General features: G+C 51.3%; 1 protein-coding gene across 2 annotated transcripts in view; it reads right to left on the reverse strand.

The window, feature by feature from the left end:
- Positions 1-17670, reverse strand: part of RFWD3 (ring finger and WD repeat domain 3) — a 580144-nt gene that overhangs the window by 316448 nt on the left and 246026 nt on the right. For both annotated transcript variants that reach the window (XM_069604073.1, XM_069604082.1), the window contains one exon: positions 13419-13510. In XM_069604073.1, the coding sequence (XP_069460174.1) occupies positions 13419-13510 (92 nt within the window). The remainder of the gene's footprint in view (positions 1-13418; positions 13511-17670) is intronic.

A 17670-nucleotide genomic window follows, 5' to 3' on the forward strand; every position in this document is an offset into this window, starting at 1 on the left:
GCACCCGTTGGCAATCGGGGGAACTATATACCATCTTAACCCACCTAAGATACCCTGGTTCCATTCCAAAGGCTTCTAGAGCCACCATCAGCCTTGGCCATCTCACTGAGTCGAAAGCCTTGACCGCGCCAAGCGAGACGATCACCAGCTCACCAGGGTCTCCCTCTGTCTGATCGATGATGTGATGCAGCCTCCTATGGTTATCAGTTATATTCCTACCAGGGACGTAGCCTGTTTGGTCATGGTGTATCAGTGTGTTAATGACACACTTAAGCCTGTTTGCCAGCACTGCCATGAGGATTTTTCTTGGTTAAGCATCGACAGGGGTCGGTAAGACCCACAGTCTGTGCTCGGCTTACCCAGCTTTAAGAGTGGAACAATCACTGCCTCACGCAAGGATTCCGGCAACCTGCCTTGCTCATACGACTCATTAAGCATAGCCAGCAACGGGGGCAACAGCTCCTGTTTATAGGTTTTGTAAAATTTGCTCGGGAGTCCGTCTGACCCCGGAGCTTTACAAGCGGGCAGGTGTCGAATCACTAACTCAAGTTCTTCTATCGTGATTGGGGCGTCCAGGTCTGCCCGTTCCAAGTCGTCCAAGGTGGGCAGGTCCATGTCTTCTAGCGTGTCCCGGAGTTCTTGGTCCCCAACTCCGCCTGGGTCCTCATAGAGCCGTTTGTAGTATCTAAGGAACTCGTCATTCACTCCCTCCTGAGTGTCCAAAACTTTGACCTCCCTCCCCTCTGATTTCCCGGATCGCGGCCCTTGGTGCCTCGTTCTTGTATAGCCAGGCTAACAACCTTCCTGTTTTGTCCCCCCCGGCATGCTGCTTCTCCACATATTTCTTGTAGTTTAATTTACATAGCCTATCCCAATGTTCACAACTAGCTTGTTGCAGCCGTCTCATCCTAACCCTGTCCTCCTCGGAAGTACCTCCCCTATGCATGATGTCTTCCAGCTCTTCCTCCGTTCCCCTCAGCTCTCGTTCTATATCCCCCTGGAGCCCTCTGGATTTTGACATAGCCACCGCCCAGCACCACCACTTTGAATGCCCTCCATACCGTGCCCATCGATCTGACACTGCCAGTGTTAATCTCAAAGTACTCAGATCTCCTCCCTTAAATCCTCCCGGAATCCCGAGTCCTGCAGAGCCTCAACTCTGAGCCTCCACATCGGAATCCGCGCCCTAAGGGGTTGGTGTTGCCACTCAAGGTCCAAAGGGGAGTGGTCCGAGAGCACTCTAGCCTTGTATTCCGCACCCATCATCCCGCTTACCAGATCAGCTGCGACGAACACATAGTCCAATCGCGTGTGCAAGTCATGTGGTGCCGCATAGTGCGAGTATTGTCCATCTACTGGGTGCAATTGCCTCCAGATATCCACAAGATCAAAGTCTCTCAGGAGAGCCATTAGCACCTTTGCAGCCGGGGTGGGCTTGTCTAGCTTATTGTCTGATCTATCCAGCTTAGGGTCCAGCACACAATTAAAGTCCCCTCCCCATAGGATCCCGCCACCTAGTAAGGGGCTAATCGTGCCATACAGGGTCCGAAAGTATGCTGCTGTGTCCTGATTGGGGGCATAGAAGTTTACAATACTCACTTCCCGGTTTTCCAGCATCCCCCTCATGACAATCAGTCTACCTTCCGGGTCCCCCGTGGACTGAAGTAACTGTAATGGCACGTGGGCTGCTACCCAGGTGATAACTCCTCTTGCGTAAGCCGAATATGTGGCCCCTGCTATGCACCCCCTCCACTTCCTCTTTACCACCTCCAGTTTCTAAGACACCCCGACGCCATGTTTACAATATCCTGCCGTCCCTCTCTGCCCACCCTCCCGTCCGTTTAAATTCCCATATTGGCTCATTACCCACAAACCCCCAACAAACTCCCCCTCCCCCTTTTCCAAACAACAAACCCCAAGACACCTCCCTTCCCCCACCCCCCATCCCCACGACCCAAAGAAATGCCCAGCTCCATCCCTGGATCTCAGGCGACCCCACCTCTGGTTCTGCCCCGGTGTGCCAGGGACAGAAGCCCGACAGGGTGTCACCGGACTACCAGTAAGCTAACTAAGCTACTCTAAGTGGGGGTACGAGGACTAGCTCTTCGAGGCTCCCTATCTAGCTTAACGTCTCAATGCTCACGGATCACGTCTCATTTCAGCCTTATCATGCAGGCCCATATGCTACATCAATTACTATAATCAAGTCCCATGATCTTGTTCCGCAACACCCTCTGGTGCCAACTATTCCATCTCCTTCCATCTGGATGCCCGACTCCTGGGGCCAGCTTTGCGTGCCAAGCTACCTCATAGCTTCTTCCGGGGTTTTGAAAAACAAGGTCCTGTCTTTGTGAAACTTCAGTTTGGCTGGGTAAAGCAGCATGTACCTGCCTGCTTCACGCAATCTTCTTTTGACAGTCCCAAAGTTCATGCGGCTACGCTGTACCATCAGGGTATAATCTGGGTATGCGGTAATATTTGCTGACCTTCTCTGTATTGTTCCGCCCTTTCGGAAGTGTTCAAGGATTCTTTCACGGTCCCAATAGTTGAGGATCTTAGCGATCACCGGCCTAGGGGGGTTGCCCGGCGGCGGCTTCCTCATAAGAGCCCTGTGCGCCCTTTCCACTGCAAACCCCTGGGACAAAACTCCTCCAGTTATCTCTTGCAACAGCATTGATTCAATGAACTCTGTAGGGTTGGATCCCTCAGCTCCCTCCGGCAGACCAACAATACGGATGTTATTCCTTCGGGCGCGTCCCTCCGCCTCCTCCGCCCTGCACTCCAGATTGGCCACACGTTGCACTAGAGCATGAAGATCTGCTTTATGTGTTGCGCAGTCCGCTGTGTTGGGGCCCACCTCCTTTTCCAGATTTTCTGTGCGTTCTGCCAGAGACCTGACATCTTGTCGGAGAAGGTTCACTTCCTCCTGCACTGCCCCTACTTTCAGGTCCAGTGCTGCTTTCAATTCAGTCATAGCCAGGCCCAGTTTGGTCTCCCAGGCTACCTTCAGGTCCGCAATAGCCGCCAGGACCGCCTAGTTTGTGCCCATGGCGGCTGCGCTCTCAGTGGGGATTTTCTCCTAGTTCTTGGTTCCCTCAGGGTCCTGGCGTACTCTTCCAGCGTGGGCTGCTTACCCTTCGTCCTTAGTGGTTTGCTGGACATGGCGTCGTGCCTAGGAATCGTGACCAAACCTCTCTTCTCCTCTCACTCTTCCCCACGTGATAAAACTGCTATTGGAGCTGGGGCCCAGGCGGGCCGCAAAAGTGGTGTCTGGGAGCCGATGATTAGCCACTGGAGTGGATTGTGACCTCCCACGTAGCAATGTTATTTCCTTCCACTCTTATTAGCACACGCTCGCCGCGTGCGCCAGCCGGATCAGGCTCCGTATGTCAGTGGCTACTGGCTCATGCTAGTCCACCAGCTCATCCCTTGCGGTTCTCATGCATTCCTCACATTACACATGCTTCCCTTATTCAAGGACGTTGGGTATCTGCAACCGTTTGGGGCACTTAGATGCTGTGGACTATCTTCATTCTGGGACTATCTTCATTCTGGGCCTACCGCCCATGGAGTGGGGGAGTGTGCAATTTATTGTAGTGCCACCCAAGTCGCTTGCGTTGGGGGGCGCCTGAGCTCACAGTCCCATCAAGTGACCCACCTGACCCACCAAAGGCCGTCTGCAGAAGCCTGCCGGTCTGCTCTCTCCCTCCTTTTACGAAAGAGCCGTGTGAAGATGGCAGCAGTGTTTCCATGTATGATTCAGTGCAGTTAATTCCTTCACGGATGGTATGCGGAGGAAGTTGTTAGAACGTGGTAATGCTGTCTCGTTCCTTTATGGGGCATTCTGCTTATCTGGTCCTGGAATCAGAACCGATGATCGTTGCGACCTGCAGCGCCACCCGGGCGCTTCCCAATCCGCCTCCAGGCCGCCACCGAACGCCCGCGTCCACGGGCTGGGAGACTTGCATGCGGGCCCAGCAATTACAATGCTGCAGTCCCCGGCTTCCTGCGCACAAACAGGACCGGAGCCCGCCGCTTGTCCTCACTCGCTCCAGGACGTATGGGGCGCCTCCACTATTCGGGCCACGAGATCCGCCTCGCCTGCCCGCCCGGGAGCGGTCCAAGCGCCGACCGCCCCTCTGCCTCAGACGGTCACCGAAGCCCGCTCCAGGCAGTTGGGGACAAACATATACGCAGCAGTGTCTCCCCAGAGGCGCACGCTCGCCTCACCTGGCTTGCCCCGTGGCCGTTCACACACGGGATGCCTCCTCAGATCTGCGTTTTTCTCCTCCTTTGTATCGGGCGACCGCCATTTTGTTTACTCCTGTCTGCGTCTCTGGGGGGGGGGCTTTGTTCGCCCCCAACTGCTGTTCCTTAGATTATATGGGTTCCGGCTTCTCAGCAATTGTTCCTCATATATTCATAGGCTGATGCCTATGTTTCTGACATCGAACGGCTAGTACAACCGCACTTTTCCTCCGGATGAATTGTAAGCGTGTGCGTATTTTGCGTGATTGCGTGCGTTTAAGGAGGGGCGAGTCTTGGGTGGAGAGTGTGAGAAACCAAAGGGTCTCTCACGTACTAATCCCCGGGGATCTCTCTCTCTCAGGTGGCCAGGGCACGGTCATCACCTTTGGATCCAGACCCTGGGGGTGGACCAGTGCAGGAGGATACTCTGGGTAAGGGGTCTTCAGGGAGTGGGAGTGAGGCAACCGATGGTGAGATGAGGTATCCCCCCCCCTTTCCCGTACCCATGCCCCATCCTATTTTATAGGATCCTCCAACATCCAAACTCCCCACACACCCCCTTTCCTACACAAACACTGGCCCGAGAAAGAGGGCGACAGAGTAACGAGGCTAACACTTACATATCTCATTGGACATGTCCCGCCAATTGTGTCAGGCAAAGTCAGGCACTTGACTTTAATCACACATCTGATACCCTATTAGTTCTCCCCACACAGATAAAAAGGCGGAACATAGAGACGCTCACTCCAAGCAAGGAGCAACATGAGAAGGAGCAGAACTTCCAGGGCGAAGGAGAATGTATTGGAGCAGAACGACCAACAGAGGGACGAGAGCAAAGGGTGGAGAAACCCAGGAGATCCCTATAGGAGGTTGTTGCCTCTGAAGAGCCGTGAACGATACGCAGAGAAGGCCAAATCCCAAACAAGGAAACTGCACTGTCTTTGAAGGACGCCAGCGACCCTCCTGGGTGAACAGCAGAGTTGGAGAGGCGAGACTGAGTCTGTGGTATTAACCTTGACTCGTGAATTAAAGCCGAAAAGACAAGAAATGCATGCACAAAGCCGGTGAGTTGGCGAGCAACATGAAAGGCGGGTGTGTGTTAAGGACAGTATCTCTCACAATTGAAGGCTACACACGTGTGGCTTAGACGCGAAGGAAGGCAGACCTGTGGTGAACTTTAAATTACTGTGAAGCCAGGGATACAGAGTAGCAAAGTGTTCCCTCGAAAGGAAGTAGCCTACTCGCAAGTCTCCGCGAAGTATGTGATATCTTGTAATAAAACAGCAAAGTGAACAAACTCTGACATGCACAATGATCAAGATTAAACCCGGCGAAAGTGGAAGTTAAAAGGTGAGGTTTAAGGAAAGGTCTTGCACATTCGAAAGTCTTCGACATCACTGAAAGGTCCGAACCTGACTGAGGGAAACCAGAAGTGTGATGAATTAGGGGAAGGGGACCCCTAAACGAATGTGAATTAAGCTTGGGGAAGGAAGCCCCTGCAAGTGCTGTGATTGAGAGGTCCGACCTCAACGGAGGGAGACTTACATGTACTTTTGTTGAACTGTGAAAGAACGTTTGGAACTTTGGAGTAAGTAACTTAAAAGTGGAAGGTCAGGAGGGCCTCCCCCCACGTTTTGTACTGAGAACCTGAGCCAGAATGTGTCATCCTGTCAACGGGGGCCGCCTTACTCCGTGCTGTCTAACGTGGGGAGGAGAGCTGACTCAGCCATCTTGATTCTTTATGTTATAACACTGATTTTCCTTTGCATACATATTGCCCTTTACACACTTTTTTGTATGAGAGATAGGGCAGGCATTAGGTTTTGTAAGTATAGGCCATTTTGATTTGACAAAGGCTGACTAGGACTGCGTTTCTTTATTATTTGACGTAAGGGACTAGTCCCATCCTAGCAATAGGGCAAAGCAGGAGTTTTTTCAAACTCTGAAAAGTATATAAAAGTTTGAAACTTTTATCTCTTGTGTCAGTGTCATACTTGTGATGCCATGCCTCCCTCACAGCAGGGATGCAGCAGGGGCTGAGGGAGGAGAAGTCACACAAGAAAGGATGGGTTTGGGGAGCAAAGGAATGTTTGTTATTTTTGCAAGTCGCCTAAAAAAGCCCAAAATATATCAGCCTATTGGTTAGGCGACCTAAAATTATTCCCATAGATTTCTCATCTTTTGAAATTTTGAAATATTTTCCTGAGGCAGACAGCTTGGAAAGTTTTTCATAGCCACCATGTGGCGCTTTGGGCTTAGGTCAGCTCATCACCTCTCTTCCTCTGTGCAGGCTGCTGGCATCTTTTTCCCTAGTTCTGCCATTTTGGGCCACAGTAAAGAAGTGTATGGCAGAACCATCACAAAAGAGGGGACACACTCACAGACACCATAAGGAACAAGTTACTTACCTGTAACTGTTGTTCTCCAGCATGGGTCTGGCATGGATTCACATGCTCATGAATATACCCAGTCGTCAGGGTAAAGAAAAAAATCAGTTTCAGTTTCTGAACTGTCTTTCTTATTAGTAACCCGGCGAGAGAAACTGACTGCAACAAGCATTCTGATTGGCTCTCACTAGGTCCCTACCCGGCCGGAAATCCCTCCGTCGGGATTCCACAGCCTTCATCCCCGGCGGGGAGTGTGGCAACCCCTCAGCCAATGAGGAGGCTCGAAGCGGGGCCATCCCCGCTCCAAGCCTCCCCGCGGCTGAGAGGCTGCCTTCGCCCCCCGCCAGGGACGCGGGCAAGTTTTTTTTTTTAATATTCCCTTCCCTCCTTGAAACTTACCTTCTTGGTCCTGCGTCCCCGGCGGGGGACGAGGGAAGCCTCCAGCTGTGTGGAGACTCTGAGCTTTGCTTGGGTCCTTACCTATGGGCCCCGGGGCATTACCCGAGTCAGTAATGCCCCCAACGCTCGGGTTCTATTGCTTAAGTTGTAACCAATCACTGGTCTCTGGGTCATACTGCCCCCAGCCAATGACTGCCCTCTCCCTAAGCTCCTCCCCTGGCAGCCATCCTCAGATTTGGTAGCACGTAAAGTGGCAGCAGGACCAAGTGAAGATCCGGAGAGGGGTAGGAGGGAAGGTTTGCATGTGAATCCATGCCAGACCCATGCTGGAGAACAACAGTTACAGGTAAGTAACTTGTTCCTTCTCCAGCATGGGGTCTGGCATGGATTCACATGCTCATGAATACAAGAATACATAGCAGTACACACATGCACAACCACGGGAGGTGGCAAGGCTCAACATTAAGCATTTCATCAACTCAACATTAAGCATCTCTTACCTCCTCACCAGGCCCACCTTCAGGCGAACAGGTTGCGTAGCACTGCTTGGCCAACTATGGACTCCTCCCTGGAATCCAGGTCGACGCAGTAGAATCTTGTGAAGGTGTGCGTCAACCTCCACGTAGCAGCCCTGCAGATGTCCAGCAGGGGCACACCAGATAGGAACGTCGTGGTAGCAGCGATCGCTCTGGTCGAGTGGGCTCTCGGACGGCCAGGCAACGGCCGGTTTGCCAATCGGGACAGTGCATGATGCAGCCGGAGAGCCATCTGGAAATGGAAGCCTTCGAGAGGGCCTTCCCTTGGTTCACAGGTCCAAAGTTCACAACAGATGTGAAGTCTTCTGAAAACTCTTCATGCAGTCCACGTAGAACTTCAGCGCTCTAGCTACATCCAGCGAGTGCAAAGTCCTCTCGGCCGGCGACGAAGGCGACGGGAAGAAAATCGGTATCAACAAGGGCTCCTTGAGATGGAAGTGCAACGGCACCTTGGGCATGAAGGAGGGGTGCATCCTCAGCACCACCCTCGTCTCGTGGAAAGTCCGATATGGAGGTTTACAGGAGAGGGCCTGGATCTCTCCAACTCGTCGTGCGAAGGTGATGGCCACAAGAAACGCCGTTTTCCACAACAGGAACTTTTAACTTTAACGGTGCAGAATGCAGAGGCTCGAATGGTGGCCCCATGAGCCTGGTCAGCACCACGTTGAGTTCCCACGCCGGGGCCGGAGCCGGAGCCTTCACCGGCGGGAACGATCGGAACAGTCCCTTCATGAACTCCTTCACCAGGCGATGGGACAATAGAGATGAGCGCCCCGGAGTTCTGGTGTAGCGGCATATAGCCGCCAGATGGATTTTTATGGAGGCATGGGCCAGCCCCGCCTTGGCCAACGACAACAAGTACAGCAGCACTTGAGGGGCCGTAATCCGCAGAGGGTTAATCTTCTGTGCGCCGCACCAGACAGACAGAGAACCTCTTCCACTTATGTCCATAGCACTTAAGAGTTGAGGACGCCCTGGCCTTTGCAAGCACCTCCTTGCAGTCTGCCGGGATATCGTACCCTCAAAACTCTAGTGCTGCAGGAGCCAGCCCTGCAAGTTCAGCGACCCTGGGTCGTGATGGAGGATGGCGCCTCCTTCTCTGGCGAGCAGATCTGCATCCGTCGACAGCTTGATTGGGGGGGTACGTTGACAAGTCCAGAAGGTCCGGGAACCTGATCTGTCTCGGCCACGCTGGTGCGACGAGGATCATCCTGCACCGTGACCTCTTGAGTTGGTTGATGAGTCGCAGCAGCAACGACTGGCATGCGTACAGAAACAGGCCGTCCCAGCGGAATGAGAAGGCATCGCCCATGCTCCCCGGCTGGGGAAACCTGCTGGCAAACCTCTGGCACTTGGTGTTCGCCGCCTCACGAACACCTCGATCTGGGGACTGCTGCATCGTTGGAATAGCCGATCCACTTGATCCGGCCGCAGTTCCCACTCATGGCACGAGCGCAGCTCCCTGCTGAGCGAGTCTGCAATGGTGTTCTTTGTTCCTGCCAGGTGGAAGGGCACAAGAAACATCCCCTGGGCGACGGCCCAGTGCCACAGGTCCTGGGCCTCCTTGGATAGGGCTGGGGATCTGGTGCCTCCCTGCTTCCGAATGTAGAACATCGTGGTGGTGTGGTCGGTGAAGATCCTCACCACCTTGCCCTTGAGGGACGGGAGGAATGATCCGAGAGCCCAGAACACGGCTCGGAGCTCCAGGATGTTGATATGTAGTGACCTCTCCTCTGGGAGCCAAAGGCCTCTTGCGTGGAGATCTCTGGTGTGCGCTCCCTACCCTTCCACGGAGGCATCCGTCGTCACCGTCTCCTGATGCGCCGGGGTCTGGAAGTCTGCACCCGCCGCCAGATGCGTGCGGGAGCCCCACCACCGGATTGCTTGGCAGAAGGCCTCGTTGAGAGGGATCCTGTCCTCGAAGCTGCCCGCCGCTTGCATCCACCAGGCGTCGAGGAACTCTTGCAGTGGCCGTATCCGCAGTCTGCACAGGCGCACTAGGTAGTTGCACGAGGACATCATGCCAAGAAGGGACTTGATGGATCTCACCCTGGCCACATCCATGGTCAACAGCCCCTGCACCTTGCCCATGATGGGCTTCGTCCTCTTCTCCGACAGGGAGGCCAGTCGCGCCACTGCGTCGAGCTTGGCACCCAGAAACAGTGAGACCTGCGATGGAACCAGGTGGGATTTGGTGAAGTTGATGGAGAAACCCAGATCCGTGAGCAGTTGGACGGTCTTCGCTGTGTGCCCGACGGCGAGTTCTCTTGTCTTCGCTCGGATGAGCCAATCGTCCAGGTAGGGGTAGACATGGATCCCCTGCAGGCACAGCCGAGCTACCACCGGTGCTAGGCACTTGGTGAATACCCTGGGCACCGACTTCAATCCGAATAGAAGGGCCTTGAATTGGTAGTGCCGTCCTTGGACTACGAATCTGAGAAACTTTTGATGTCTTTTTAGAATGGGGATGTGAAAGTAGGCATCCTCCAAGTCCAGCGACCTAAGGAAGTCGCCCTTCTCCAGCTGCCCGAGCACGTGCTGGAGGGTAACTATCTGGAACCTCTGGGCCTTGATGTACTTGCTTATACGATGAAGGTCCATAATGGGTCGTCAACCGCTGGTCTTCTTTCTTACGAGGAACTACCGTGAGTATGGAGCCCCGGAGCTTCTTTGGGACAAGTTTGATGGCTCCTTTCTTCAGCATCGCCCTTACTTCCAGCAGCAGTTGGGGGCTGTGGTTTTCCTTCCTGGCCACGGGTGGAATGCGGGGGCACATCTTTAGAAACTCGAGAGTGTGCCCGCGGGCCAGGGCATCCAGCACCCATCGGTCGGTGGATATGGACTCCCACACGCTGACGAACTTCGCCAGCGGGCCTCCCACCGGGGTGCTCAGGTGGGGGTCCGACGCTACGGCCGGTTCAGTCCTGCTTGGCAGCGGCCTTGCCGATGACGAGATCCTCCCGACTTGACGCGTCCTCTGTAGGCCTCCTGCGACGAGGAGCGGGCCGCCTGGGGGTACGTCGAAGAGTGGCCGCCGAATCCTTTGGAGGCGCCTTGCTTGCCTCCGGAGTTCCGAAAGGGCGGCCGTCGTTGCCGCAAAACTCCCAAGGACCGGGCCGTCTCCGTGTCGGTCTTGATGGCCTGCATCGACTCGTCCACCGTCTTGCCAATAGGTTATTCCCGTCGAAGAGCATGTCCAAAACTCTGGTTTGCACATCCTGGCAGAAATCGGTCGCCTTGAGCCAACCACGCCGTCAAAGACCAACACTGTTGCCCAACTGGCGGAAGCCAGTGTCAGCAATGTCCGTGGCCACCGTTCTGACGTGGTCCGACGCCACCTCGCCCTCCTGCAGGATCTCTAGGGCCTCCGCCCTCTTGTCGTCCGGGAGGAAGTCCAGCAGAGGAGCTATCTTAAACCAAAGCTCCCTGTTGTAACGGGCCACAATGGCTAAGGCGTTGGCCGCTTTAATTGTCGTCGCTGCCGACGAGTTGACCCGTCGCCCCATGGTGGCCAGTTTCTTCCCCTCGCTGTCTGGGGGGGTGGAGGGGTGGGGATGGTGGGGAGGAGAGATGGAAGACAAAGCTGTTGCCCCTGCCGCCTTCTTCTTGGCTGCCGCCGAGACGACCAAATCTGGGGTCAGATGAGCCCTAAGGCACAGAGGGGCGGAATCAGGGTCCCGGTACTTCTGCCAAGAGAGACTGGTACGAGAAGGAGTTGTGGACGGGTTCTTCAGGAGCAACAGCCCCTCGTCCCAGATGTCGTCAAGTAACGGGACCGAGAGGACCGTCTTACTTTTGGTCTCACGCCGTTGATAGAGGAAACCTTCCTTCTTCTGTTTTTCAGGGCAGAGCGCGAAGAGCTCGGAGGCCCTGGCAATCATGGCGTGGAAGGAGCCAATTTCGTCGGGCGGGGAGGCCCGAGGAGGTGGTGGTGATGGAAGGTCCATCCCGTCGTCACCACCGTCGTCATCCGTCCCAGTCATCCCAGTCGTGGCCGTCTCCGTTCCCAGGTCCTCCCTAGGATCAGGGGATGAAGGCTGTGAGGGCCGCAAAGGCTGGAAGGGCGGAGGGGGGGGGGGGGGGGGGCGGGAACTCTTCACCGCTTGCTTGGAGGGCTCCCTGATGGGCCAAGTTCCACTGGGTTGTCCGTTGGGGGGTAAGAGAAACCTGGTCCTCATCTCCGTACATGAGGCCTGGATCGGCATCAAGATGGCTCCGAGTTGTCCTGAGGCTCGGGTACCGGCTGCGACGGTTGGGGAGTGGAATCCTTCGCCTCCACGGGAACCTCATCGGCACCACCGTCGCTCTCTTCGTCCGCCTCGTCGTGATCCCTCCAGTGGGACCGGACCTCTTCGAACTTCTTGTTGAGGATCTTCACGACCCCAGCCAACTCCTCCTCGGAGGCTGAATCTGGGTCTGTGATGGCCACCGCCCCCCCCTTTTCCCACCTGGGTTCTCACTGGGTCTTATCGATGGGCTGAAAAGAGGATTCCCTCCGCGGTGGAAGGGAAACTCTGGGCCCCGAGGTCACCTCCACTGGGGTAGCCTCCACGGGCTTCGCCAGTGCCGCCACTACTCCCTCGATAGAGGCCTTAACCGGGTGAATCAAGGCTTTCATGACTTTAGGTTCGCTAGAGGCCTTCACCTTGGGGCGAGGGTCACCGCCTCTCTCCCCCTCGGCTGTTTTCGTCCGGATGGACCGCAGCTTCTCCAGAAGCTTACCCGGGTTCTCCAATTTCCTCTTCCCCGAGCCAGAGCGTTGGCTCGTGGTTGATGGCATCGGTGAAAGCGCGCCCTGCCTGGCAGCCAAGGAGCCCAACCGTTCAGCGCTCCCGGTGCCTGCAAACTCACAGTACTTAGTCTTTTGTTGGGCCCTGTCGCCGGAACGCCCTCAAAGGACTTCGAAGACCGCTCTGACCTCTTCTTCTTACCCGCTTGGCTCTTTCCTTCTAGCCAGTTGGTGAGGCGGATACGCCGATCCTTCATGGTCCGTTCCGACATGTTCTTGCAAAACACACAGTCCTTCTCCACGTGCGTTTTGTCTTCGTGCCGGCAGTAAAGGCATCTCGAATGCTCGTCCTCCTTGAAGACATTCTGCAATCCGCATCCAGGGCATTTCCTGAACTACTTGGATCCGGGCGTCGAGTTTCCTTTGTCCTGGGCCATGTCCATGGGGTAGACCTCAAGGTCTTGTAGAATCCTCCAAGAAGCATAACTCGACGAAAACCTCGCCCTTGAGGGGCGTAGAAAATTCCAAAACGGGTCACTGTTGATCGGAAGTAGAAACGGTGGAGCTGGAGGCTCGATTGACCGAAAAAATGAGATTAAACTCTTTGAAAAATCACAAAACGCAGTAAAAGCTAGAGAGCTATAGCACGAGGACTCCCAACACTTGAACGTGCGGTGAAAATCTGAGGACGGCTGCCAGGGGAGGGGCTTAGGGAGAGGGCAGTCATTGACTGGTGACAGTATGACCCAGAGACCAGTGATTGGTTACTACTAAAAGACAGTTCAGAAACGTAACTGAAACCGATTTTTTCTTTACCGAGAATTCCCAGCCCGACGATGGGGAATATTCATGAGCATATGAATCCATGCCAGACCCCATGCTGGAGAAATAAACACATTTCTAAACATTGGACTGCAATTCAACTTCTAGAAAGTGGGCGGGCCATGAGGAATCTGTTAGTACCAACTGTATCCATACCCGAGCCTTCAAAATAAAAATAAAAACTATTTACTGGCAGTGCTACACCATAAAGTATTTTTATTCACCCAAATATCAAGAATTTGTTGGAAACCATTTCACAGAGGGCACTATGACGACGCCACGTATCTCCCAATGTACCTTTTCATGCGCTCCTGTTCACTTGTGTCCACAGCTTTCAATGTACGAGCATACAGCACCACAATGTCCGACCTCTTTGCTTTTTTGTTGCACTGAAAGGGAGAGTTAAACAAAGACAGAAGTTACTTCTCCATAACTCTGCTACAACAAAATCAAAACTTTCCTGTCCAATCGGTCACTCCAAACTGGAATCTTCAATAAGAAAAAGTGGATTATCTGGAATATTGGTCCTTGAGCATGGGTATATACCAGTGATGGCAAACCTTTTTGAGCCCAAGTGCCCAAACTGCAAACCAAAACGACTTATTTTTTTCAAAGTGCAAACACTGCAATTAAACCTGAATAATGAGGTTTTAGTTTAGAAAAAACAATTCGTACAGTTTTTCAAACTAATTAACAGATTTTGTTTAAAAAGAAAAACACAATAACAGAGCTTTCCATTAAACATTGTTTTTTTTCAATAAAAAAAAAACAACTGTACACGTGCATGTATTTTTTTTTAAAGACGCCTTTTGTGGGCACAATTAATGTGATTTTTGCTGTTGTATGCATGCTGATAACTTTTCAAACCTTGGCTCATACTCTGTTAGTTTATGAGCAACACACACAGCACTGAGTTCATCTGTTAGTCTATTTCTGGCATCACATTTGATATAATTCAATGCTGAAAACAGCTGCTCACAAGCTTAGGATGACCCAAACAAAGAAAGAAAAGCAATCCCACATGTTTTCATTGACTTAAAATTATTTGGCAGAGAATTCCACACTTTAAGGATTTCATTTTCCGAACTAGCAACTGTGCTGTCCTCTGTTATCCTTTCACACTTCATCTTCTCAAGTGTTGCAAGCAGGTCATAGAATTTATTTTTCCAGATAGAGCTTTCTTGAAATTCCAGTAGCTCCATTTCAAGATTTTCTAAATCTAACCAGTGTAAGCAGGAAAGATCAAGTTCTTCACATTTGGCTTTATCTGGAGACGTAAGAAAACACAGGGTTGTCTCCATTTTACGGAATTGTAAAAATCTGTTACTAAAATTCTCCTTTGCAACTACTATAATGCTAGAAAATTCCTTGTAGATTTCATGATGGTTTGGATGGTCTGTAAATGTTGTAGAATTTTCCAAATGCATTTTTAGATTTGGAAAATATTTCAGCTGCCCACTTTCAAGGTCTCTTTCAAAAACCTGCAGTTTTCTCTCAAATGTTCTGATATCAGAAAACATCCTTTCTGCTGTTTTCCCTAAACCTTGCAGTTTTTTGTTCAGTACGTTGAAGTGCATTGTAAAATCAGTAAAAAACATGAGGTTGGCGAGCCAGGTCATATCAGTGAGCTGTGGATATTCCTGCCCCTTTTCATTCATAAACAGCCTCATTTCATCCAAGCAGGCTACAAATCTCTCCAAGACCCTTCCTCTGCTTAGCCACCGTACATTATTGTACATAAGTAAAGTATTATACTGTGCCGGTACCTCATCAAGAAGTGCTTGAAACTGTCGACAATTAAGAGCACGAGCCATGATGTAATTCACCATTTTTGTGACATCCTTGAGAATATCGTCTAATTTTTTTGCTGCTTTCCTTGGCACAAAGAGCTTCTTGATGTATAATACAATGAAATTGTATGACTGGATGCTTTGCTTCTTTAACAAAAAACTGTATGAAACCAGATGTTACCCCCACCATGGAAGGTGCCCCATCACTAGTAACCGAAACCACTTTTTCTGGCCTTATGTCTTGTGACAAAAAAGCCTCAATCACAGCATTGTAGATATCTATCCCTTGTGTTCTTCCAGGCAAAGACACCAGTTTCATGAGCTCTTCTCTCATGATGTCACCAACAGCATAACGCAAAATTACTGCTAGCCTTGCATGATTATTTATATCTGTGCTTTCATCCAAGCACATGGAGTAACAGGCTGCCTTTTGTAAGTCAGTGGTGAGCTGCTGACTAACATCACTTGCCATACGCAGGACTTGATCTTTAACAGTATTTCTGCTAAGTGGCATTTCAGAGATTTGTTGCTTAATTTTGTCCTTGTTTGGGAAATCATGAAAAAGGGAATTACTCACAGCCAACATGGCCGTTTTGATAAAATCGCCATCAGAGAGGGGCTTCCCATGTTTTGCTATGCACAGTGAAATTTCAAAGCTGGCAGTTGCCAGATAATTTGTTTTAGAAAGATAGTTGCAATAACTACGATAGTGGCAGTGATATTTCCTCAATTTCCCATCAAGAAACTCTTTTCTTTCAGCTTTACCAAGTTCCGCAACACTTTTATGGTTGGTATCAAAATGACGTCTGACACTTGATGTGCGAGATACAACACTTTCACTACACAGAACACATAACGCTTTCCCATTGCGTTCAATCACTCCAAATGACTGTGTCCAGGCCTCTTGGAATGAGCTTCCACTATCTGTTTTTAATTTTGCCTTCTTTGATGTACTCATTTTTGGGTGTTCAAGTCTACAAAAAACACAAAATAAAGACGGATGAAGCACCCAATACAAATCTATCCCTACCTACACCAAAAATATTATTGCAGCATTTCACAAAAAAGGTACATAATAAACTGTGACAAATCCGCACAGACCATGAAGAATCCCAACACAGAACTACATTCTCAACCCGAGAAGATGGAGTAATGAGGCTCAAGCCTCGTATCCAAAAATCACTGCTGATGGATAGAATCCATCAGCAAGAAGAAGCCAGACAGAGCCACTGCAAAGTCACTTGCGGTGACATCCCTTCACATTGCAATACATATACAAATTAGGGTGTCCACATAGATTTTATAACAGGCTTTAGAGATCTTCAGACAACTCATGAAGAGAAATCTATATAGAAATAACACTATGATGGGGCTGACAGGTTGGTAGTGTGGAGCTACCCACGTTGAGCTTGCCCTGGCCCATTCACCAACCGCACTTAGGCAGGGGAAAGAGGCTGGGCAAGAGACACTACTGCACTGTTTCATTGCTGTAGGTCTGCAACAGAAACACACAAAAATGTTAACATATCACCAAGACAGCTACTTGACTGAGTCCTGCACTTTTGCCGGTACAACCCGGTGAACCACCAGTGAAGGCAACTGGCAGAGTGTAACACCATCACACAGCATCTGCCTATCAGACTAAGGGGGGTATCAGTCGCCATGTCATTCAGTGTTCAACTTGTCATAACTATGTACTGCTTGGGCTGCATCACTTTCTAGGCTGAAGATCCGTACATCTCACCTCCTCCCCCGAGCCTTCCCCTTTCCCATTCCATAACTCGCCTTAAATTCGCCTGTTATATATGACTTCATTTTGTACCCCCTCATGGGCATCCTAGTGTGTGCCTGTGAAATGAGTGCTGTGAATTAAAACTCCCTCCAAATGAATTATATTGAGCGTTAAAAACATCCGTTTTATGGCTGAAGACAGAGGAATATTGTTTCTATTTCACCCAGTGATCTATTCCAATTAGTGCATGATGTCTCATGTTCTTTACTCCTAATATAGGAAGAAAAAAAAAAAGCGAGCGTCGGCGGAATGTCTCTTTCATGAGCGCTTCATCACTATTGGCCAATTAATACATTTTTAACATTTGAAAATCTTTCCATGTTGTGCTGCTGTTTGATGGGTTGTGTATTTTGGTGCCAACAATCAATGCATGTTTTGTATTTTCCTGTGAGGATATGGTTATGTGAATTATTTTTGAAACGCAAAAAATCCTACATCTTTTTGGTCACAGAATGTTGGCAAGTATGTAGTGGGGCTGACAGCACTTTTTTCTTACCTGGCTTTGTTTTCCTGAATTAATCCTCGCCTCCAAGTCTTTGCCGGAATTCAAAGGCGGTAGCAATGGCGCAGACTCCTACACAGTTCGGCGGATTCGAGGCTGCAGGCACTGCCACTCCGACCAAAGCGTCAGGTCTGTTAGGCGAAAAAGCTTGCAGCAGGTTGCACGTCGCACGTAATGAGAAACTAAACTTTCCCGCGCGCTGGCTCATTAAACATGCCTGCGCCCAGAGCCAGCGGCGCGCATGCGCAGTGCTACTGAGTCTCGTGAGGTGGGGGAAGGCGGGTGAAACCAAGGAGCTGGCGGGTGGGCGGGTGTGTGGATGCTTTTGGCGAGTTGAGAGCTATGGCACTAGCATTATATTGCTTTCATCATTTAATAAGGCAAAAATACATTCTTAATTCCGAGGTCAAACTGTGGGAGCCGACGCCGTGACTACAGTGTATGACTGTAGTCACGGCGTGCCCA

This window comes from Ambystoma mexicanum, chromosome 1p (assembly GCF_040938575.1).
Source record: "Ambystoma mexicanum isolate Mex_15411 chromosome 1p, UKY_AmexF1_1, whole genome shotgun sequence".
Taxonomy (NCBI): Eukaryota; Metazoa; Chordata; class Amphibia; order Caudata; family Ambystomatidae; genus Ambystoma; species Ambystoma mexicanum.